We start from the raw sequence: 21887 nt of genomic DNA, 5'->3' as shown, positions 1-21887 counted from the left end.
TCAGCAAGAACCAATGAGGATCATTCTTGTGTTACGTAGGACATTTGAGCTTCAGCAAGAACCAATGAGGTTCATTGTTGTGTTACGCAGCACATTTGAGTTTCAATAAGAACCAATGAGGTTCATTCTTGTGTTACGCAGGACATTTGAGCTTCAGCAAGAACCAATGAGGATCATTCTTGTGTTACGTAGGACATTTGAGCTTCAGCAAGAACCAATGAGGATCATTCTTGTGTTACGTAGGACATTTGAGCTTCAGCAAGAACCAATGAGGTTCATTGTTGTGTTACGCAGCACATTTGAGTTTCAATAAGAACCAATGAGGTTCATTCTTGTGTTACGCAGGACATTTGAGCTTCAGCAAGAACCAATGAGGATCGTTCTTGTGTTAAACAGAACATTTGTGCTTCAGCAAGAACCAATGAGGTTCATTGTTGTGTTACGCAGCACATTTGAGTTTCAATAAGAACCAATGAGGTTCATTCTTGTGTTACGTAGGACATTTGAGCTTCAGCAAGAACCAATGAGGTTCATTGTTGTGTTACGCAGCACATTTGAGTTTCAATAAGAACCAATGAGGTTCATTCTTGTGTTACGCAGGACATTTGAGCTTCAGCAAGAACCAATGAGGATCGTTCTTGTGTTAAACAGAACATTTGTGCTTCAGCAAGAACCAATGAGGTTCATTGTTGTGTTACGCAGCACATTTGAGTTTCAATAAGAACCAATGAGGTTCATTCTTGTGTTAAGCAGCACGTTTGTGTTTCAGCAAGAACCAATGAGGTTCATTCTTGTGTTACGCAGCACATTTGAGCTTCAGCAAGAACCAATGAGGTTCATTCTTGTGTTACGCAGCACGTTTGAGCTTCAATAAGAACCAATGAGATTAATTCTCGTGTTATGCAGCATGTTTGAGCTTTAGCAGGAGGTTTGTTCTTGTGCATCAAGCAGGTTTGGTTGAGCTTCTGTTTATGTTTGCTGATCAATATTTAATTAAATCTGTTCATCATATAAAGAGATCGAGTCCCTTCTGAAAATTTGGACTAAACCTCTCAATTCATATGGATTAGTTTTACCACGTCTTTATGAACTTTTTGAAGCATCAAAGTGGTAGTTGCGTAGTGATTTCCTCAAAAAGATCTTAATTTGTGGTCTGGAGATGAAAGAAAGTCTTGGGGGGTTGAAACGTCAAGAGGGTGAGTAAATAATCAGAATCAGAATAACACAGAATTAGTATTTTTGGGTAAATTGTCCCTTTAAGGTAATGCAATAAAAACACACAACAGAGGAAGTGCTGCAGTTTCTAATGTTTATTTTTGATAGTAAAATCAGTAATAGAATTAGACTATCATGGTTACAAGCAGAATTGTGGTACCAACTCCGGGCTGATACAATGCAGTGACAATTAAGGATAATACAAAAAATTTAAATCAAATAATAAGAGGCACAAGAACACAAACAGACACATTTTGAAGATCAATCACAACTGCTTATAAGCCTACTTCACGTCTGTACACTAACAAGGCTCGATAAACCAAGCTGTTCTCCAACTAGTTGTGCCGAAAAAAACAAAAGAAACAAAAGTCAAAGAAAAAGTCAAAACCCAGCACAACACTGAAACATAAATAGAACAACTGTCAAGATATTGAATTTGAACAGGCATATATGTGAACTACAAATATAGACATTGCTAATAGGATCAAGTAACAGTTAGTTTCAGTAGGATACACTTCTGCGAAGATTTGCTTAAGAATATCACCAAGAGATCTATGACAGAGCACTTAGCAATGAAATACAGCCTTCCTACTATGACTGGATCAAACAAACAAAACAGAAAAAAATCTAACAAAAAAAAAAAACAAAAGGAGAAAGAGATATTACACTTGGGGAGTACACACACAATACTAGCTACTTAAAGATCCCATGCTAAATTATCAAGTAGAATACCATACAACATTAGAAGCACAAGTTCACGTATTGTGTTTTATTTTATTTTTTATCTTCGTTCTTTTTCAAAGAACTGACACTTCATGTCAGTCGTTGTTAAATTGAATGTTGTATGGATTTTCAGAACTAAAGAAACGAAAGCTATCTAAATAAAAAAGCTTTTGGTGGCCCTGGCTAAGTTTTTCGCAAACCCGCTTCCAATGTTGAAGGTCAATTTAGTACTTTGATGCAAATTTGGCAAAGGTCGGAAGGGAATGTAAATCACTGCAGCTTAATTGCGTAGAAAAGTCAGGTGCGAGCATTCGTCATTGACCTTTTTGGTAACGTTGGTTTTAGAGTCCATTAGGGATTCGAGTGTGTCCGGTGCACGTCAGTGCGAGGGATCTGGGCCGTACGGTCCAAGTGACCCTACTAGCTCTCCGTGTCTTCCTCAACAGAAACAAACAAACAAACAAACAAACAATCAAAATTAGCTATCACCGCTACATTATCACGGCCCTTTTCCCGCTTGACCACTGGTTCGGTCCAAGTCCAATATGAGCGCCCGGTATGGGGTCAGGTCTTGGCACAGCTGTTGCAGTGGCTTGAGCAGATGTCGTAAGAGCAACTTTATTTCGGAACGGTTTTTAGCGTAAGATCGGGGATGGAGAAGAGTTCACGGACCTGACCACACATGCCAAGTCATAGCCCCGAGGGTGTTCAAGTACTTTTTTTTTTTTCTTTTTTTCTTCTTTTTTGAAATTCAGCACCATGGGTGGCGAGACAGGACTCCTACCCAATGTCCACATTTCTTTGAACCCAATAAAACGAAGAGCTTCTTTCCTCCTTTTGGGAGCCACGCAGCAGAAACCACCAAAAGAAGACTCAACTTTTCTCTGAGGGAGTGACTGAGTGCAAGGAAAGCGTCCCGACCGCAACGAAAGATATCCACCGAGACTTCCCGCCCTCCAACGTCTTTGAGTTCCACCACAGGTCGATCTAGGCCGAGCAATGCGCACCTCAGCTTGTGTCGTCTTTGCGTTTGTGGAAAACCTCGATTCTGTTCAATGGAGAACAAACTGCTGAAGGCCATATTTCTGTTGGTTAGTGAATGACTCTGCTCCAAGTTGTAGCCGGCAATCTGAGGAACAGAAGATCCAGAAGAATCGGGAGGCACAATAATCTTGAGCATTGGTGAGGGGACACAATAATAAGGTTGTACATTGTCCTTCCACTCCGAGGGCTTCCAACTACGCAAGTCGAACGTATAAAAGTTACAATGTATGACTGGATTAACCAACTTCTACCAAATCAAGACAAGGTCAAAACAAAGGCAGAGACAATTAAAACTTGCACCAGAACCTAAACGGAAGAAATCTCACATGGTTTATATGATATAAACATTTAAAAAAAAAACAAAAAAAAAAACAAACACAATGAGTCTATGATTGCAGCACTCTTTGGATAGTCTCTCAACCAAAACATACGGGACAAAGTCTTTACGCTTAATATTACTGGACTCCACTGAAGGAAGACTACATTCATCTTTCAATGAAAACTGTAAGAGGGCAAAGCAGCAACAGTTCTCCTCTGAAGCAAGCTTACTGCTAGACGCAGCAGGAAAACAAACAAAAAAAAAAAGAAGGAGAGAGAGAATTTCAGAGGAATCTTGTGATTTAATTCTTGGCATTATGGGCAAAATCTCATTTTCGTAAAAAAAAAGTCAATAGATCAAGTTTGGAGTTTCTGAATAAGGCACCTGATTTTGCAGGCAACATTTCAAAAATAACATCGTAAATTCTGTAAAACCAAGTGCAATGCGGGTCTCTTTTCAGCTCGCGAGCCGAGTGCGATGGAGGTGTGAAGCGTCCGAGTTTCTTTTCCCCATTTGTGCTCATTGGTTACAACAAAGACCGTCGCTCGCAAAAGCTCCATGGATATTATCAATTTAGCAAGGTTAGCATGCGCAAACAAAGGGATCACATTTACGAGCAGCCGGAGTCATGATATGTAGGAATGCATGCTCGAGTTCTGCCGCTAAACCTTCAAGCGCTATTACGCGAGCCTGAAGGTCGGTCTACTTTTGAAGAACACACGAAAACACAAGATACAGAGTAACAAAATGCACAGGATGGTAAAACGATTCATCAAGGTCCATTAAAAAGGAAAGCAAAACAACAACAACAAAAAAAAAGCAAAACATTCAATAGGTTAAATACATTGGAAAGAGCATGTTTATTTAGCAACAATAAGACAGGCCGCCTTCCGTGAAATGCTAGTTCTCAGCTTAGTCACCATGTTGTTCACCATCGATAACTAACTCACAATACCCATGAATCAGATACAATTGTTAAAAAAAAAAAAATACAAGTGCTGTAAACAAAGCATCATCCTGTCTTTCTACAGAGGAAAACCTGCATAGTGCACCAATAGGAGTAATCTTTCTTATATATATATATATATATGTATAGCGAACACATCTACACAAATCATTGAAAAGGAAAGGTGTAGATGCTTGTTTGAATGCTCTTGAGTATATACTGTAGCCATTTTAGAAGAATCCAATGTGAATTACCCAAATGCGTTTGATGAATCCGCGGTATAAAGATAGTGGCGTGAGATCCATCTCTTGATAAATAATTGTCATCATATAAAACCCATTGCTCGTAGCTTGAATGTAACAGGGAATGATTCACTATACAATTTTACAACGTGATTTAGCAGCTTTGCGTCCAGAATTATTGAATCATCAACAATATGCAGACAATGAAAACAATCAATCAATCAAATTGAAAATAGCTAGCTTACTCTTTTTTTGTCTTCTTTTTTTTTTTAGGATAAATTAGGAATATATCACGGTACGGTCGATTTCTAATAAAATTCGGCAAAAAAAAACAAACAAGCAAAATAAAGCAAATCACGCAAATCGAAACAGAAAGCTACATTATTTCCCTTTAAAAAAAATAATATGACGCTAAATGTCTGACTATGCAAGAAACGTATTAAATGCTGTATAAACAGTGACTTATTATTATTTTTTTGTTGTTTTTTTTAAATGTATTCAATGCATATATCTGTTTTTGAAGGCAGAAGTAATTTCCCCAAGATTATAAAATAAACAATTCATATGAATGTTAATCACGCTATGAAACAAAACAAACACACATACAAATGTGTGCGTGTATATGTGTATGTGTTCCTTAAATATCTTTTCTTTATATAAAAAGCTTATCAGCAACAACAAAAAAGAAAGAAAAAAGAAAGAAATATAAAATACTGGCTTTAAAATAGCAACCTTTTCCTGTTTGAATGCCACAGAGTCCCCTGGTTAAAACACTAACGGCACAGCTCACGACATCACGGCGAATGCGAGAGCTCGCGACAGCAAAACTACAATCTCCGCCAGCAGGAGCACGACATCTCCGTCTCCGTTCGCTCATTGTCACTTGCCATCAAGCTCATTGTACAGGACAATCGTTATCATTTAGAGCTAATGACTTGGCACAAGAAAGGCCAGTCTTGTTCGCCATAACAAATGGCTTTTCTGTCTTTTGAGAATAGATGGGCTCTTAAAGAGAACGTCAAATATATAAACTAAAACAAAATAAAAGACTAGTCCAATTGATTCCCCATGGCAAATGGAACTGCCTTACAGTACAGCGATATTATATATATATATATATTATATTTTTCTGAGCTCCTTTCTCAGATTTCCCTCCGTATTTAAAAAAATCAATGACAACAATACCTATCTCTGGCCAGAGAGAATGTCAACACTGTACATCGACCTGAAGAAAAATTCAAAGCAGAATTTGTATTTTTCCATAGGAAATGTCTACTGAAGGCAAATGAAGATTGTGACGTCCGAGACCTCACTGCTCAACGAGACGCACACCGACCGATGTCTGTCTCCGTCACACTGCTCTGGTCAAGATGGCAAAAGTCAAGTACGCACCGCAGCATTCAAACGAGGTCGGTTTTTTAGCAGCAAATGGGAGGGGGAAAGCTTTTTTTTTTGTCTTGTTTTGTTTTTTCTTTTAGTCTAGACAAAGTGCTTTTGCTTTCTTACATGTAATATAGAACTTATTATACATTTATAGATTTATAGATATATAATATAATATATATATTCCACATTTAGATTAAATCTAAATTCCTTTCTATGTACAAAAAAAAAAAAAAGAGAAAAAAGTTACAACACATCATGGACGGTATATAGAATATTTACTATGCTACCAAAAGTAAATACAGAAAAATAGCTTTTACAAAACTCTTTCTACCAGTTTAGATTTTAAAAGGAAAAAATATTCTCCCTTCTTTGATCAAAATGATATTTGAGCAACATCCTTCAGCATAAAGTCACTTTTAAAAGGCCTTTGGAAGAGATTTGAACAAATTTGCAGCAGCTTGAGATCACGGTGGCCGAAACTTTCCGCTCCGATTCTCATTTAGTCAAATTTTTTTTCTTGGGGTTAAAAATAACCTGGACTTTTTATCATGAGATTCAATCGGAAAAGTACGTACAAGTGACTGATTGTGTGAACGATTTGTCTGATTTTCCTTTCAAAAACATTTCAGAATGTGGCCAGCGAGGAGAGCAAAGATAAAGGCAATCTCTACAAAAATATACGCAATTACATTTCTCAAACAACAAGAGTAAGAATGTTTCATGCTGAGTCACTCATCAGTTCAGAAGGAGGCATCTTAATATTGACTAATGCGTATACAAACTATAAACAAGGACTTTTGTGTCTCTACAACTACAGGAAGAATAGCGAACTTCCTACGGGCACGTCTCGATTAACTTTATAGCTCGTCTTTCAAATACGCAACGAAACTTTGTGGAGCGTTTCAAAGAAAGAAAAAAAAAAAAAGAACAGTACAAAATTGTACAAAACGAGGATGCAAATGAACGCTTCTTTCTGCAGAGAATTGGACCCAAGCGAATTTCACAGTTCATTAGAAATCCCTGACCCTACCATTTTTCCTACATTCAATACGGTGTCAGGTAAGCTGTGCAAAACCTTACTTAGACTGGCTAGTTGCCATTTTAAGTTGCATGTGTCTTTGGTACAAAAAACAAAACAATCAAAATATAGTGTGCAAACATCATTTTTGTATTTTATATGTGAATATTTCTTATAGTACGACACCGGCGCCCACCCCCCCGTCCCCTCTTAAAACGAAGTACCGAAAAAAGACTTTTGCCAGAGCCATCTTTTGATACAAAGCACAGACTCTGTGGCATATATAATCTCCATGTTCCTATGTACATTCAGAGTATCTTCAAAGAGCTCTCGCTCTCGGCAAAATGGTCCATTTGCGCTCTCTCCTCAACTCCGCGATTACAAGGCACAATGAATCTTACTTATATATAAAGTACAAATATAAACAAAACCCAATCTGGGAATCAACTTTGTAAGCCCCTTTCGCTGAGAATTCGCAAAACAACAATCAAGGGTGGATTGACGCGAGGGCACTTCAACCAAAGTGTAGAAAGGAAAAGGTTTCACCAGTGGATAATTAATCATCCCGCCTATTTACAATAAGGGGTTTAACTGACCATCTTCTCAAGTCAAAGAAAGAGAACGAAAAAGAAAAACACACACTCTTTTCTCTTTCTCTCCAACCTGAGACGATCGCAAATGTGTGGGGAATGGGCGTCCGAGGCCCGTTTCCTCACCTCCCTATCCTACATATGTACACCGAACTTCAGTAACGTTGCACTACTCTTCGCCGAACGTCAGTTTTTGCGCTCTTCGGCGCTTCCCTCGGCATCTCGGGTGTGGAATCGTACATGCCGTGTTCGAAAGCTCGGGAAGTCTGCGTTTACGCCTTTTTTCTTTTTTTTTCCGTCGACCGCTAAATCAAAGGAGCTAATGCCTTCGTAGTTTCTCTTTCAAAACTCTTTATGGGCATTGGACAGATTTAGCTGGATGCAAGAGGAAAATGGCTACAGCAAAGACTGGTGCTAATTTAGCTTTTTTTTCTCTCTCTTTTTCTCGATTGTAGGAGGTATCTCATATATTGGCTTTTAATAATCGCAACATGGCGGCCTGTTGATTGATACCAGCCACATGCACACATGGTAGGAAACAGACTACTGAGTGCAAAGTTTAACTACTATAGTTTCATTTCCATTGGTGTGCAAGTGGTGAATATATACATACGTTTGCACAGACAGGCGGGTACCGTATGCATGTATTCACTTAAAATGTGAGGGTGCGTCTCCAAGTGAAATGGACATGCAGAGTGTTGGGCCGATACAGTGTGGGACAATAATGGCGCGGATGGCTTCATGTGTGCTCCGAGGTTTACACTTTCGACGTGGGCACACGCAACCCCACCAGCCCTCCGGTGGGATCTCCTTTCCCAGTGTTCTCCAGGATCTGATTCACGAAGTCTGAAGTCTGGCTGGCCACTGGTGGCTTCACTGCATGAACAAAGAAAAGCTATTACTTCTTTTTTTTCTTTTTTTTTTCAATAAGAGTCTGTAAACATAATATTGAACAGTTCCATTAAGACGAGTGCACAGAAAATACACTAATATTGCCACCTTAGGGATGAGTCTACATCTTTTTCAAACCAGGAATTAAAGTTTACCGTTTTTCAGCAAATTGTCATGGGTGAAATCCAGCCATTTCAATAGGAATCCAGGGCGGAAGATTTCCCCACACAGATTTCGTTCAAGTTGGTCGCGCGAATTCGCCACGTTGATAAACAGAAAGATGCTTGGTTTGAAAGTGGCTTATGTGTGAGCTGTGCTTCATACATCGCTACACTAGTAATGGAAAATTGACTTGTTTTGCCCCGATTGTATAAACACTTCTATAAAAAGTGAAGGAACTCACAAGATTGCCATTTCTAAAAACTTTACCAAAATTGCCGAAGATGTCCCAGCCTTGGGTGACAAGTTCATGAGCAAGTTCATTTTGTCGTGTGGTTTCAGTTTGGCCCGGTTAAAACGTTCGTCTTGTGTTCTTTTAAAGTTGATTTGATATGTGCGACAACAGTAGGATGAGGGTAAGTTTTGTGGCGTTGTGATCCCTACCAAAAAGGCGAACGGAGCAAAGCAAAGTGGAGGCTAAATGTGGGATAACAGCTGTTTGAGAGGATCTAGCTTGATCACGTTTGTAAATTTGTTACTAGTGTGCTTGAGGAAAACTTGTGACAGCTTGTGCAAGATCACACATAATTAGCATATGCGAAGTCAATGCTAAATGCCCTTTTACAGGTGTTGATAATGTACATTTTCTTACCTAGAGTATCATCAATGAGTTTATCCAACTTCTCCGTCATGCTTGTTTCTTTGTCATTTGAGATATCCTGAACTCTGATGACTATCTCTTCTTTGATTGCGTTGATCACAAACAGCAAACGATCTGCAAAAGAGAAGATAATCATATCTTTGTTTAACTCTTGGCATACATGGATGCATTTGCAAAACTTAGGGTAAGCAAGGTGGTTACACTCAATCTGGGGTGTGTTTCCAGTACAACAATGTAATTCGCTGCTTAACTACCATAGAACAATGCGTTAGCTAGTCGCGATTGTTTCCCGAATACGGTTAATGCAGGTGGTAGAGTAATAACTTCATTTAATTCATCCATTTGACATCAAATTAATACATTTTTTATGCTGTAAGTTGCAGACAAACTTATTCTCATTTTTCTCACTTATTTTGGTTTATTTCCAGATTCAATCATAGGCTCGCACATGCGCATTCTTCAAAAACGGTGCTTTGTATCTCTTGACAAACTAAGGCCCCGTCCACACTACTGCGTTTTCGTTTAAAAACGGAGACCTTTTGCTACATTTGCACCTCCCGTCCACACTAAAACGGGAAAAACTAAGACCTAAAACGGAGAAGTTTAGAAACGCTGCAGCGGCGTTTTGCGTTTTGAATCTCCGGAGGGCGTTTTAGTGTGGACGAGACAAAACCATGATACAAAACCTAGGACGCAGGGGCTGACGCTTGGCTCCATGATTGGGTGTTATCAGTCATGACGTATCCTTCCCTGATTCGTCATTCACTGTTTACACCGGCACGCGCATACCCAGTGTTGGTGAATGGTCACGTGATCCGTTTTTTCAGTCGTTTTAATGTGGACGGAGATCATTTCTAATATGCAGATAAAACGCTGGTGTGGATGGAGATCGTATTCGTTTTAATTCTCCATTTTTAAACGAAAACGCAGTAGTGTGGACGGGGCCTAAGATTTGTATCCGAAATGAAAGACACAGATTGCACTGAATGTCAGCTTGCTTGTTTTGCTCAAGATAAAGATTTATTGAGTCCACGTGTCAAGCAAACAAGAAACTCTGCTTCTAATCACAGGTCTTTGTCGCTCCAACTACACAACTTTGTGATGCTGTTTGCGAATGTTCATTGGATCTATGGTTGAACGACGCTGATAAGGAAGGATGGAACTTGCGACCATAGTTGGCTAACAATGCTTTTGGGAAATGCACCACTGGTTAGCAAATAATAAAACAATACTGCGTCAGACGCGAGTGATTTCAATTTTAAGTCATACGTGCGTAAAAATTCCTGCGGCGACTCGATTCCAGACGCGAATACGCCTTAATACGAATTGAGCGTCTGGCGCGTTAACCGCGTTACGTGCGAATGATTTAGTTAGTGCAATTTGTGCATTCACGCATTTGACGCGAATTCACGCCTGCCGCCCGAGTTGAAAAATCTGAACTTTGGCGTCAATTCACGCCGCGTTAACCAATCAGGAGCCTAGCTGCTTGCTGCTGTCATGTGGTGAAGTATCTGAATGCTCCAATAAATTATTTTGTAATATGACTAATAAAATGCCTGGTGTGGTTCTAATGCACAACAAAGCAAATATATTATCACTTAAAACTTTATTTCAATATAGAAGACACGCAGATCCAGGAGCGAGCAAATGGTGAAACTCGGCAAATGGTTCACCTCCGAAGGGTCCGGTGGACAGAAATATGGCGACGATGATCCCCATGCCGCTGTTCTGCTCTCCAGAGCAAATAAGAGCGGTGACTCTCTCGATGAATGCTCGATCAACATAAAAAAGATGGCCGCCAACGGTTTGATTCCGACGCGCGTATGTGCGTAAATTTTGCTTCAAACTTTTGTTCTTATGCGCGTCAGTTTCACTTTTGATGCGCGAATTAACACAAAGTGGTCAAGCGTCAAACTAGACGTGGTAGACGCGAATTTGACGCACCATTCGCGTCCGGTGTGAAAGCGCTGTTTAGAAACTTCGTTTAATATTTATTAAATGTCAAAACATACCGTATTCAGTTCCAAGGCCCCATAACTTGACTTTGTTGGCTTCATACTGAGCTTTTTTCTTCAGCCTGCAGGCCCTGGTGGAGAAAACAACCAAAAGGAAGAATCAAGAATTGCCATTTCATCTGCATATACTAATACAAATTTTCCATCTTCATTAATAGAGGTATTCAAGTTTTTATGGTGCACTGTAATTTAGCATTTTATTAACTAACCATCCATCCACTACACAGTTTGACCAGTCTATCTATGCTGGTATTGCGTTGCATAAGAATACATCTAAGAGAAGTCAGTGGGGTGTTGGCTTTGAGAAATGAAAGCACTAGTAGTAGTTCACATAGCAAGGCTTTACCTGGATGCGAGCTTGTTCTTCTCCTTGCGAGATCGAGGCCGAGCGGTTAGTGGTAATTCACTAACGGGCGTCAGGTCACTTATGACTTTATTGAGCTTCCGGAGTTCATTGCCAATCTGAAGCAGCTTTCGTGGGTTTGGAGTGAGATCTTCCACATCCGTCCGGCGTGATTTCTTCAATGCGTATTTTCCTAAACAAGTCGGTCAAGCATGAGATGTATCATGAACTGAATAGCCACTTTTTTGGTCTATGAATGTAATGAAGGGACCTATTAGAAGGCCAGTAAATATCTCACCATGGTGCAGGCCATTCTTTTGGTACATGTTGCTGGGAAGAGTTTCTCTGTCCCATTCGGAGGGTTTCAGCATGCGCTCCTGTTTGGATGGGATGAGCTGCTCACTATACTCCCAAAAGTATCGACGCTTTCCCCTCTTCCTGGAAATCCCAGCAGTCAGGCCTTTGACATCATCAACCATATCGGTGTCACACCCTGTTTAAAAGAGATTGTAATGAGAGGAAGAAAGAAACGAGAGATAGAATAACTTCAATCTAGCAAATGAAAACTGATAATTCTCATAATTTTTTGGAAAAATACGAGTACTGATACTTCTGTTTTGGCATTTGCTGTTACGTATACCTGTATTTCAGTAATGCTACAAATTTCGAGGACAGTCCAGCGAGACTGATGATTCATATTTTCACAGCAAACTACAGTATTGTTATGCAATAGGTGGAATTACAATGTTTGCAACACTTCTGTGTTGTTGAGAACAACCTGAAAAGAAGCTTCATTTAGTTTGAGCTGACGAGCTAAAAGACGTTGGAAAAAGGTTGCAGTGAGTGGCGTTTCCAAAAAAAAGTCAGGTGGAAATTTGGGTCTCTTCGGTTTCCAACAGGATTGGTGGAGGAGGACACATTTAGGGTTTGACACAAATTATGACAATCCAACAATCAATCCCTATCTGAAAGATTTCAGGCTTCTTAACAAGAGTCACTTTGTTCGCCAACGCATCATCCAAACCCTAAAAAGAGCTATAATTAATCACATAATGAGGTCAAGAGCGTAAGTAAACCATACGTATCATTTTAAAATAACAAATTATAATAAATAGATAATTACAGACACGCGTACGTGGCTATCTAAATGGAGACTTCCCATAGACATCAAATATGTTAAACAGACACTGACATGTGCTTGCTTGACACACCTGTGAGCTAAATTAAATCTGTTCATCTTAAAGCGATCCCTTCAGAAGACGTGGATTAAACCAATCCAATCAGATGGATAATTTTTCCGATTTCTTTATGAACTTCTTGAAAAGTTTTGGTGGAATGGACTTTGAATCGAGGGACAGAAAGCACTCACAGATGTGATTGCAACACATGAACCAAAGTCCTATGGGTTTGGGTGAACAACTAGGGACAGTATTTTTATTATTGGGTCAACTATCCCTTTAAGTAGGTACACAAACAGACACACACATTATTGCAAAATGCTTAAATGATTAGCTCCATAATACCGCTCACAAAAAGATTTGTGCCTTTAAGAACCGTCCAAACGCGCGGCGTAACGCCAAGGTCATGAGTTCGATTCCCAGGGAAAGCAAGAACTGATAAAATGTGTACCTTGAAAGCAATAAGTCACTTTGAATAAAACCGTCTGTCAAATGCATACATATTGGGTAAGATCAACTGTTCCTTTCACTTCCCTTGGGTTATCTTCACACAACCTTACGATGCACTTTCCAAGTATCGAAGTCATAAAACGAACTTCCCAATTCTAATTGAGAGCGATGACATTCTAGGAGAACCAACGTGATACAGACTTAGTCGGATTAGATGCCACATTAAATTTAATGTGGATGCAAACAAGGAAGTGAGGGATAGACTTACAGTCTTTACAATGTCAAGCACCGTATAAAAGTCCTAGATCAGTTCATTTTCACATTAACAACTTTCAAATTGGTTTTATGGAGTTTTGTTTGTCCACGAAAAGACATTCGTCAGCTGTTAACAGTGCAATCCATTGAACGCGCTGTACTTCAACCTCACAGCCTAGTTTACATTCCTGTCAAAACTCAAATATGACGCTGCCCTGATTAAAGGAGTGATAACCTGATAACTTACTCACCCCCATGTCATCCAAGATATCCACGTCAGTCTTTCTTCAGTCGAAAAGAAATTAAGGTTTTTGATGAAAACATTCCAGTATTTTTCTCCATATAATGGACTTCAGTGGGAACCAAACGGTTCAGTGCAGCTTCAAAGGGCTTTAAACAATTCCAGAGGATGAATAAGGGTCTTATCTAGCGAAACGATCGGTCTTTTCAAAAGTTTTATAAGCACAAATGCTCACCTTGCTCTGTTCTGCACTCTTAGAAGAAAAGGTTCTAAAGCGCTACGTATTTGGAACCCCTAAAATGCAATGCATGTGAATGATCTCAAAATTCAAGATATGGTGGTTAAAAAATGTAATTAATCAATATCACACGAAGACTGCCTTTTCAGTTTCTGAATGATATTAAGTTACTAAAACAGTTTAATAAACAATAATTTAATAAAACTACAAAATTATGCAGAATAATGTAAACCTTTGTGCCAAAAGTGTTCTTTCTTGTCATTATTGAACCTTTTTCAGCATAAAATGTTCCCTATGCTTCATATCTTTTTTCTAAGAGTGTGTGATGCGCGTTTGTGACTCTCCTGTTCGAACTCGTTCATCAAAATGAACGAATCTTTTTCCGGGTCAGTTCGTTCATTTTGATGAACGAGTTCGAACAGGAGAGTCACGACTCACTCACAACAGAGCAAGGCGAGCATTTGTGCTTATAAAACTTAGTCTTTGTTTTTTTTTTTCGTTTTTTTTTTTTTTTTTTTTAATGGCCGATCGTTTTCGCTTGGTAAGACTCTTATTCATCGTCTGGTGTCGTTTAAAGCTGCACTGAAACTGTCATTTGGACCTTGAACCGTTTGGTTCCCAACAAAGTCCATTATATGGAGACAAATCCTGGAATGTTTTCATCAAAAACCTTAATTTCTTTTCGACTGAAGAAAGAAAGACGTGGACATCTTGGATGACATGGGGGTGAGTAAATTATCAGCAAAAGTTTTTCTTTAAAAGTGAACTACTCCTTTAAGATCTCGCTCTTCCCGCTCACTTAGTTTTAGGTCTGTGTGCTGAAAGTACTGTGTACTCGCTTGGTGGCGTTAGCCCTAATAGGGTTCTGAATTGAAACGACATTGTATGAACAGAGCATACAGCACATGAGCAACAGCATCAGATCTGTATCAATACCAGTATGTTTTTATGCATTTGGTTAAAACAGCATCAAAAAAAAAAAAGCAAAACGTAGTTTCGCACCTGGCTCTGAGAATGCATCACTAACGTAGTCATCTTTGTCGCCTTCATAGTCCTCATCTTCCTCCTCCTCCTCTTCCTCTTCATTCTCTGAGAGCTCGTGTTCACTGCCGAACCCTTCGTCATGGTCTTCATCATCTAGGTCCAGTCCCTCTGCCTCTTCTGCCTCTTCAGCCTCTTCCTCCTCTTCCTCTTCTTCACCTTCTTCCTCCTCCTCCTCCTCCTCTTCCTCCTCCTCTTCTTCCATGTCAACAGAGGCCTTTGCTGCCAGTCTGGCCCTGGTTAAGAACAGCGAGTAGTTGTGCTCTTCCTCCTTCTTTTTGTCCGCGGCGGACGTGTCGGATCCGAGGGCGCTGGTTTCACCTCCGGCGGCGGCGGGGAAGTGGACTTTGTGTGGCACCGCCCTCAGCGTCGCTACTTCAGGACCAGCAGGACTGCGTGGTACCTCACGTTTCGGAGTCTCAACGCTCTTCTCACAGATAATGGAGGATGCGATGTTAGCGGCAATGGCTGTATCCTCACAGACCATTGAAGCTGTCGACTCCTGCTCCTCGGTTTGAGGGACGGTGGAAACACTAACCTGCTGGGTAGAGCTACCGACTAAAGGCTTGCGTGGCACGCTGATGCGCACCTTGGCTTTGCGAACGTAATCCATGTTGTCTGGAGTCCCAGGTGGAGCTTTGAACGGGCCCTGAAACAGGGCCTTGGCCATCGTGTCAGTGCTGGAGGCAACAGGACAGGTCGCTTTCTGGGATCCCTCGGCGAAGTCCGCCAGAGGGTTGCGACTCAACGAGGCGCTGGTCGCAGAGTTGCTGAGTCTGTTGGCGTTCTTCGCCATGGTGGAAGGTGGAAACAAAAGCTGCTTTTGACCCACCAACAAGTCCGGATGGTAAAGAGTGTCGCAAACTGGCTGTGAGTCTTCACTGTTGAGCTGGGCAAGGGTAGGCGTCCGACCTATCACCTCCTCGTCCTGGTAAGGGCTGGAAAAGTCATCAAGGCCCAAGAAATCAACTTCTTTGGTGCCCCAGATATCGCAACTGGTGAGGCGGGTGTACTTCGTCAAGTCCTCCCAGTACGTGTCCCACTGCTCAAAGTTTGAGCTGTAAGCGGGGTCGTTGTCCGCCAGCTCAGGTAGATGATCCATAATGTCCATGTCCTTGCAGTCCCCTACTGTGAAAATGTCTCCTCTAGGGCTCTGGCGGCAAGTCATGTCCCGATCCTGCGAACATTAAAAATGTCACTTCTTTTATACGGCACACTAAAGAAACTGGCGGGCTTTTAACACGTGAAAATAATAATCCATTGTCATTTACATAACCCTTTGGAAATCTTCTTGCATGTCTAAACTTCACCTTGGGTTTGTAATTAATGCAGTCAGGTTTCAACTTTTCACACTGTTCTTTCGTAAGCCCTGGGTTAACATTCTTGAGGTTAGTAACTTTCACCGCACAAGTACACGATGCAACCTGGTTTAATAACTGCTTATCCCTTTGTGGAAATGTCACCACAACTACTTCTGGCAGTTTTCTGAAACTCTACACAAACGTAATGCAGTCAATTAGTCACTCGATGTTCATAAAGGTATGACTTCCATTGCATGAACTGTAAATTACAGCCATTTGGACATTACTTTTTGCCAGAGAATGAGCTCCCCCGATGATTTTGGAGGTTTTTCTCCACTACCTAATTTTTTTTTCCTTGACACGGTCACCTCTGGCTTGTTGACTGTAACATTTTGCATTTTCTGTAAAGCTGGTTTGAAATGATTTGTATTGGGAATGGCTCTATACAAATAAATATGAAAAATGTAACTGAGCAATGGGTAATCAAATCTTCAAATTTAATACAACAATTTTTGTTAAATACACAGTTCACATGGCCCATCAATCTTCAAAAAGAGCCCCAAGATGACTTAAATAACCTTTTTTTCTTTGAAAAACCAGGGTTCCCAACTTGAATATCTTTAGATAGCATAGTTAAAACAAATTTAGCACTGGATCATGTAAATTCGCTAGTGTGGCCACAGATGGAGAGTAGATTTCAACGTTTCAGACAAAGCGCAGCCATGTTGTACTAGTTTGTTTCCTCTTTTTAATTAAGTGAAATTGTGGCCATGATTTAACTAAAGCAAGGGAACAAATCAATACAACTTTTGTTTTGTTTTTCTCTGCTGCAAGTTATGTGTAGGGCCTGTAATGTGAAAATAAATAAAACTGTGGGTATTGAGGGTACTGTGGGTTACTCACCAGTTCATACATGAAATCTGGGTCAGAATTGTTGGCCAACAGGTCTGTACTGGTCAGTGCCTGGTCAGCAAAAGAGCAGTTTTGAAATGCATCCCCAAAGGGAGGTTCCATACCGCTAATGCTGGGCTGTAAGATGAAAAGAGACATATTTAACACCTCAATTTGAATGTTTTAATGTTTAATTTGATCAACAGGGCCTATACCTGAGGCATTGCCAAGCACAGATTCTCAGTTCCTTGAAGGAAACTTTTATGCAGCCTTATGTCTTTACTCTTTCTCACTTTTGGTCAATCTCTGGATGAAAATTAAATTTTAAGGATAAAAAAAAGCAAAAGTAACTAAAGTAGAAGGAATTCTTGTTTTGAATATGAAGGATTTATCAGTATTGCTGAGTTGTCCTCCTCAGTTGACGGTTGTCTGTGGAAATAAAACAGAACAGGAGAGAGGTTAGCTTGCACGATTATTACAATAACACACATTATCAGTGTACAATACAGGGCACTAAGCCTGCGCAGTCTGGTCTATAAACAAAATGTCACTTACAAGCTTACACTAACAACACAAAAACAACTGTGTGCTGACATTAGAACAGCAGCAGCAGACAGGTACGTCTCATAGGCATCAATGCTTTTTGCATCTGCAAACATCCGCAGAAAACATTGTGGTTTTTGTATGGTCATGGTCGAAAAAGTTAGGGAGGTTGCCTGAGATCCATGGATGAAGAGAAGGGCGCCCTAAATCATATCAGTTTGATGGGATGCATCGAACACAATGGCTATTTTTAAAACGACGTCAGCGGTACCCTTTCCCCTAGACTCGCAGACAGCCATAGGCAGTGAGACCCGAAACGCTGGACGCTCTTTGCATAACAAATCAACAGAAATATGCCAGAGCATGTGAGGCTAGTGCTGGCCAGCTTCAACGTTGAGCAAAACAATCCTGTCTCTCTTGTGCTTGATGACATCATTTCCTCCTGGAGCACCGAGCAAGTCAAATAAGCGTCTTATCACCCTTTGGCTTCGTGGACGGCAGGGTTTGCATACAGCCAACAGAAGCAGAGTGAGAAAAATATTTCCTTAGTCCTTCACTATTCTACTGCATACTCACTGATTCACACTTTCTGAGTTTTGACCGATTTGTAGGGTGTTCTGGTTGGGTTTTTTTTTTTGCACGTTGCTATGAGGTTGCTAGTGTGCTTGGTAGTTTCTAGGGCATCGCCACACAATTTGAGGTGTCATTCTTTTTCCTAGTCCAAAATGAGTGTTCACAATGACAGCAGCAAAGCGACCTGCAGTAAGTCATTTTCAGCGACTGAGTGAGTGTAACCACTGACAACATGGTGTGGGAATTTACCTTTTAAATTTAACTTCATGCAAACGAACTACCAAATGAAGTGACTTCAGTAGAGCTCATATGCCCATGTCTCCAACGAGATACTGTATTTGAAGCAAGTTCATGTTACTAAAAAAAATAAGTACGATAAAACATATCAAGTTTGATTAAACCATTGATAATTGTTCATCTTGTTCATGATATGAGAATACACACCATTGTATACGAATACAAAAGTGTTTCTTCGTATAGCTCATTTTTAGCAAAAAGACAGCTGTCCCTCCTTTCGAAAATACCTACTTCCCTAATATAGAGTAAGCAAAAAGAGTACATAAATGGAGTAGTATCTCCGAATTCATATGGTGTATTCAAGTCACGTCAGAGATTGTGTATACACACTGGATCCATATTAACGGAAAAGCCATCATGATAACGTAATTATGAGCGGGAAACTGTCAATTTTCTTTGAGAACAGAGTTTCCAAGGTGGTGGTTGGGGGAGGGTGTCATTGAGAAAACTTTTTTTTAAGAAAAGGTACATCCCCATCTCTGACTAAAGCAACTTGAAAGCTACAAAACCTAATGCCGTAATTCACCTTTGGCTAAGCCCCGCCCCCCTTAGTTACTGTTGCTACATCCGTCAAACTTCATCTGCATGGCTGCATGTCTTATGCTGTAACAGCTCTTCCTGCTGAAATGTTATCAAACTTTTATAAAGCAGCAAATAAAGTGTCCGATAGAAGTAGGCAAAGGGGGCTGCAATATGCGTTCGAAGGCTACCCAGATAGCAAACTGACATTGAATCAACGTGGAAATATGACATTGAAACAACGTTGATCTGACATAGTTTTGCTCATCGAATTAACGTTGAACCAACGTCAGACGCGTCATTCTTTCAAAACTAACGGAAAATCAACTTGAAATCAACGTGTTGTTTCAACGTTATGAAAGCAAACCAATTTTCGATTTTCATTTAGCTTTGAAGAATGCCGCGTCTGACGTTGGTTCAACGTTAATTCGATGAGCAAAATCAACGTTGTTTCAATGTCATGAGAGACGTCGTTTCCACGTTGATTCAATGTCAGTTTGCTGTCTGGGTATATTCAATCAAGACATACAGGTGAAACGTAAGAAACAACAAGGCATCCAAAATAGAGGCAAAAGCATAACGTTACCGGTCACAGTCAAAAAATGAACCACCGCATTTCCTACTAATGGAGACGGAGGCTGGGACTAACAATATCAGGGAGCAACACTGTTCATGCAAAGCTGGGTAGGTCTCTATTCACTTATATAATCGTTATTACAAAGCAAACGGACTACACGAGTATAATGTTGTATTTATTAGCAGCGTGTGCTAGCGCAGTGTTTCCCAACACTGCACGTATTCTTTGTCTCCCTTATCAAACACACCTGATTCAACTCATCAGCTCATAATCAGATGGGTTAATGAGCTGATGAGTTGAATCAGGTGTGTTTGATTAGGGAGACAAAGAATACGTGCAGTCTTGGTGTGCCGCCAGGAACAGGGTTGGGAAACACTGCGCTAGCGTATCAACAACCGGTATGAGCCAAAAACATTATAAAACGGTCTAACTAGTATAACTTCACACTCACAGGAAGGTTAGAAGTAAAAAAAGATGTGCTTGTTGATCTTTAAAGGGGTTTAGCTGACTGAGGACGTCCACACAGTTTAATCCAAAGACGACACTTGTCAGGATTTTACTTCGGTTTTGGGAAGGGAAAAAACGGACACCCCCCTTCAACCTCTCTGGGAAACGCGTATCTGTGTTACAAATGCCCGAGGCACAACGTTTAACCATATTTTTGATAAAACTACGACGGTAATAGCCTGCCGAGACCAAAAATATGAGAAAGTCAATGGAGCGTTGTGAAAAAGTGTCGGACCTCTGTGGGAGCTCGTTCTTGGCTGCGCTGTGATTGGTCAATCAGCATTCTAGGGTGTGGCTTAGCCAAAGGTGAATTGCGACTTCCCAATTCCTTAATGCAAACTACCCAAGAGGACCTGAACGCACTAATAGGATTCATAAAACTATACCCAAAAGTGCCAGGATGACCTACTACTTCCACCGAGATTACAGTGTGCATCTGATGGACACTTTACGATCACTTGAGGCCAGGGGAGAAGAGTTGGAAAGTTGAACTGAATTGTCGGTTCCGTTGCGTCGCGTCACAGGCGTTGCTCGTGGCAGAAGTTGAATACAGGCGTCAGCCAATCAGATCGCCTTTGCAAATACCCGTTAGCCAATTGCGTTCATGCAAGACCGGAAAAGTAATGCTATTGGCTGTTGTCACTATGACGATCACGTCAGCACCAAGTTTCAGATACGCCATCCATCAAGCATTGATGCTGATGCCCCGTTTGGGAAACACTTTGGGATTTTTGAGGTTGTCATCTAATTAGTTGAATTCTACAGGATTTCCGGGAGACGTGCGTCACATTCTTTAATGGTCCACCTGGAAACAAAGCTGTCGTGACACCAAGCCACATCTTGGAAGGTAGCAGTAGTGTTTACAACTGTAACAAGAGCGCTGTCACACAGAGCGCTTATCATGATCAACTAAACTCTAGATTTTCAAAAGTATGTGAACTTCAAAGCATACATAGACTCTTTAAAAGATGTCCAAGAGTTTTACACACTGGTCTGTTATTGTCACACCCCCTAAACACAACGCTGAACTGTGATTGGTTGCCTTACATGTCATTCAGATGGCCTCTTGTTTGGTCCTTAGCCAATGAAAGCTGCTAATGAGTTAACACTGTCTGCTGTCAGTCTGAAGGTCTGGCTACGAAAGACTATGACGAGATTCCAATCGGAAGTGAGCATCCCTATGTCCTATCCACTCCGAAAGGCAGAACATGACCATGAATGATTAAATTGCTTCCTTGAAGTGACTCACTGCACGTTCCCTTTGCTCCGAACCGGCTCTCAAAATGCTTTGGTGGAAAAGGAGGTTCTTTTGGGGAACCAAAATGGCTCTTCTAATGTATGGCATCACTTCCAAAAAAACAAAACAAAAAATCTTTAGGAACCTTAATTTGTAAGAGTGACTGAGCGAGTGATAATAATAGTGATTTGCATTGAGCTCTACCACAACAACCAACACGGACATTGGTCAAAACAAGGGCTGGGCTATCGATGGACATTATGGGGCATTTTAGTCAAGAGTGATGAGACACCTGACTTAGGAAACTGAAATGAGGAAGAGAGACAGGCTCTCTGTATGAGCAATCCTGCCATAATATGTTATCCATATCCACCTGTTGTGATATAACTCATAATATCTCAGCAAGATCACGGGAAGGAAGGCAATGCGGAGGAACATCAGACTTGCATCAAAAGTGCAGTCTCACTGAAGATATCAGCCTTTGTGT

The 21887-nt window shown here is 40.6% G+C and overlaps 1 protein-coding gene across 1 annotated transcript in view; it reads right to left on the bottom strand.

Moving 5' to 3' along the window:
- Positions 1-1292: 1292 nt before the first annotated feature.
- Positions 1293-21887, bottom strand: part of crebrf (creb3 regulatory factor) — a 37852-nt gene continuing 17257 nt past the window's right edge. Inside the window, exons 2-9 of the mRNA XM_039688240.2 lie at positions 17363-17576; positions 17160-17285; positions 14917-16132; positions 11851-12045; positions 11556-11745; positions 11207-11280; positions 9186-9308; positions 1293-8359 (exon numbers count right to left, since the gene is read on the bottom strand). Of these exons, the coding sequence (XP_039544174.2) occupies positions 8241-8359; positions 9186-9308; positions 11207-11280; positions 11556-11745; positions 11851-12045; positions 14917-16132; positions 17160-17285; positions 17363-17371 (2052 nt within the window). The 5' untranslated portion in view covers positions 17372-17576 and the 3' untranslated portion in view covers positions 1293-8240. The remainder of the gene's footprint in view (positions 8360-9185; positions 9309-11206; positions 11281-11555; positions 11746-11850; positions 12046-14916; positions 16133-17159; positions 17286-17362; positions 17577-21887) is intronic.

Source organism: Pimephales promelas, chromosome 19 (assembly GCF_988280905.1).
Source record: "Pimephales promelas chromosome 19, fPimPro1.hap1.1, whole genome shotgun sequence".
NCBI lineage: Eukaryota > Metazoa > Chordata > Actinopteri > Cypriniformes > Leuciscidae > Pimephales > Pimephales promelas.
Note: the sequence above shows the minus strand (reverse complement) of the source record. Positions and strands in the feature narration are given on the sequence as shown.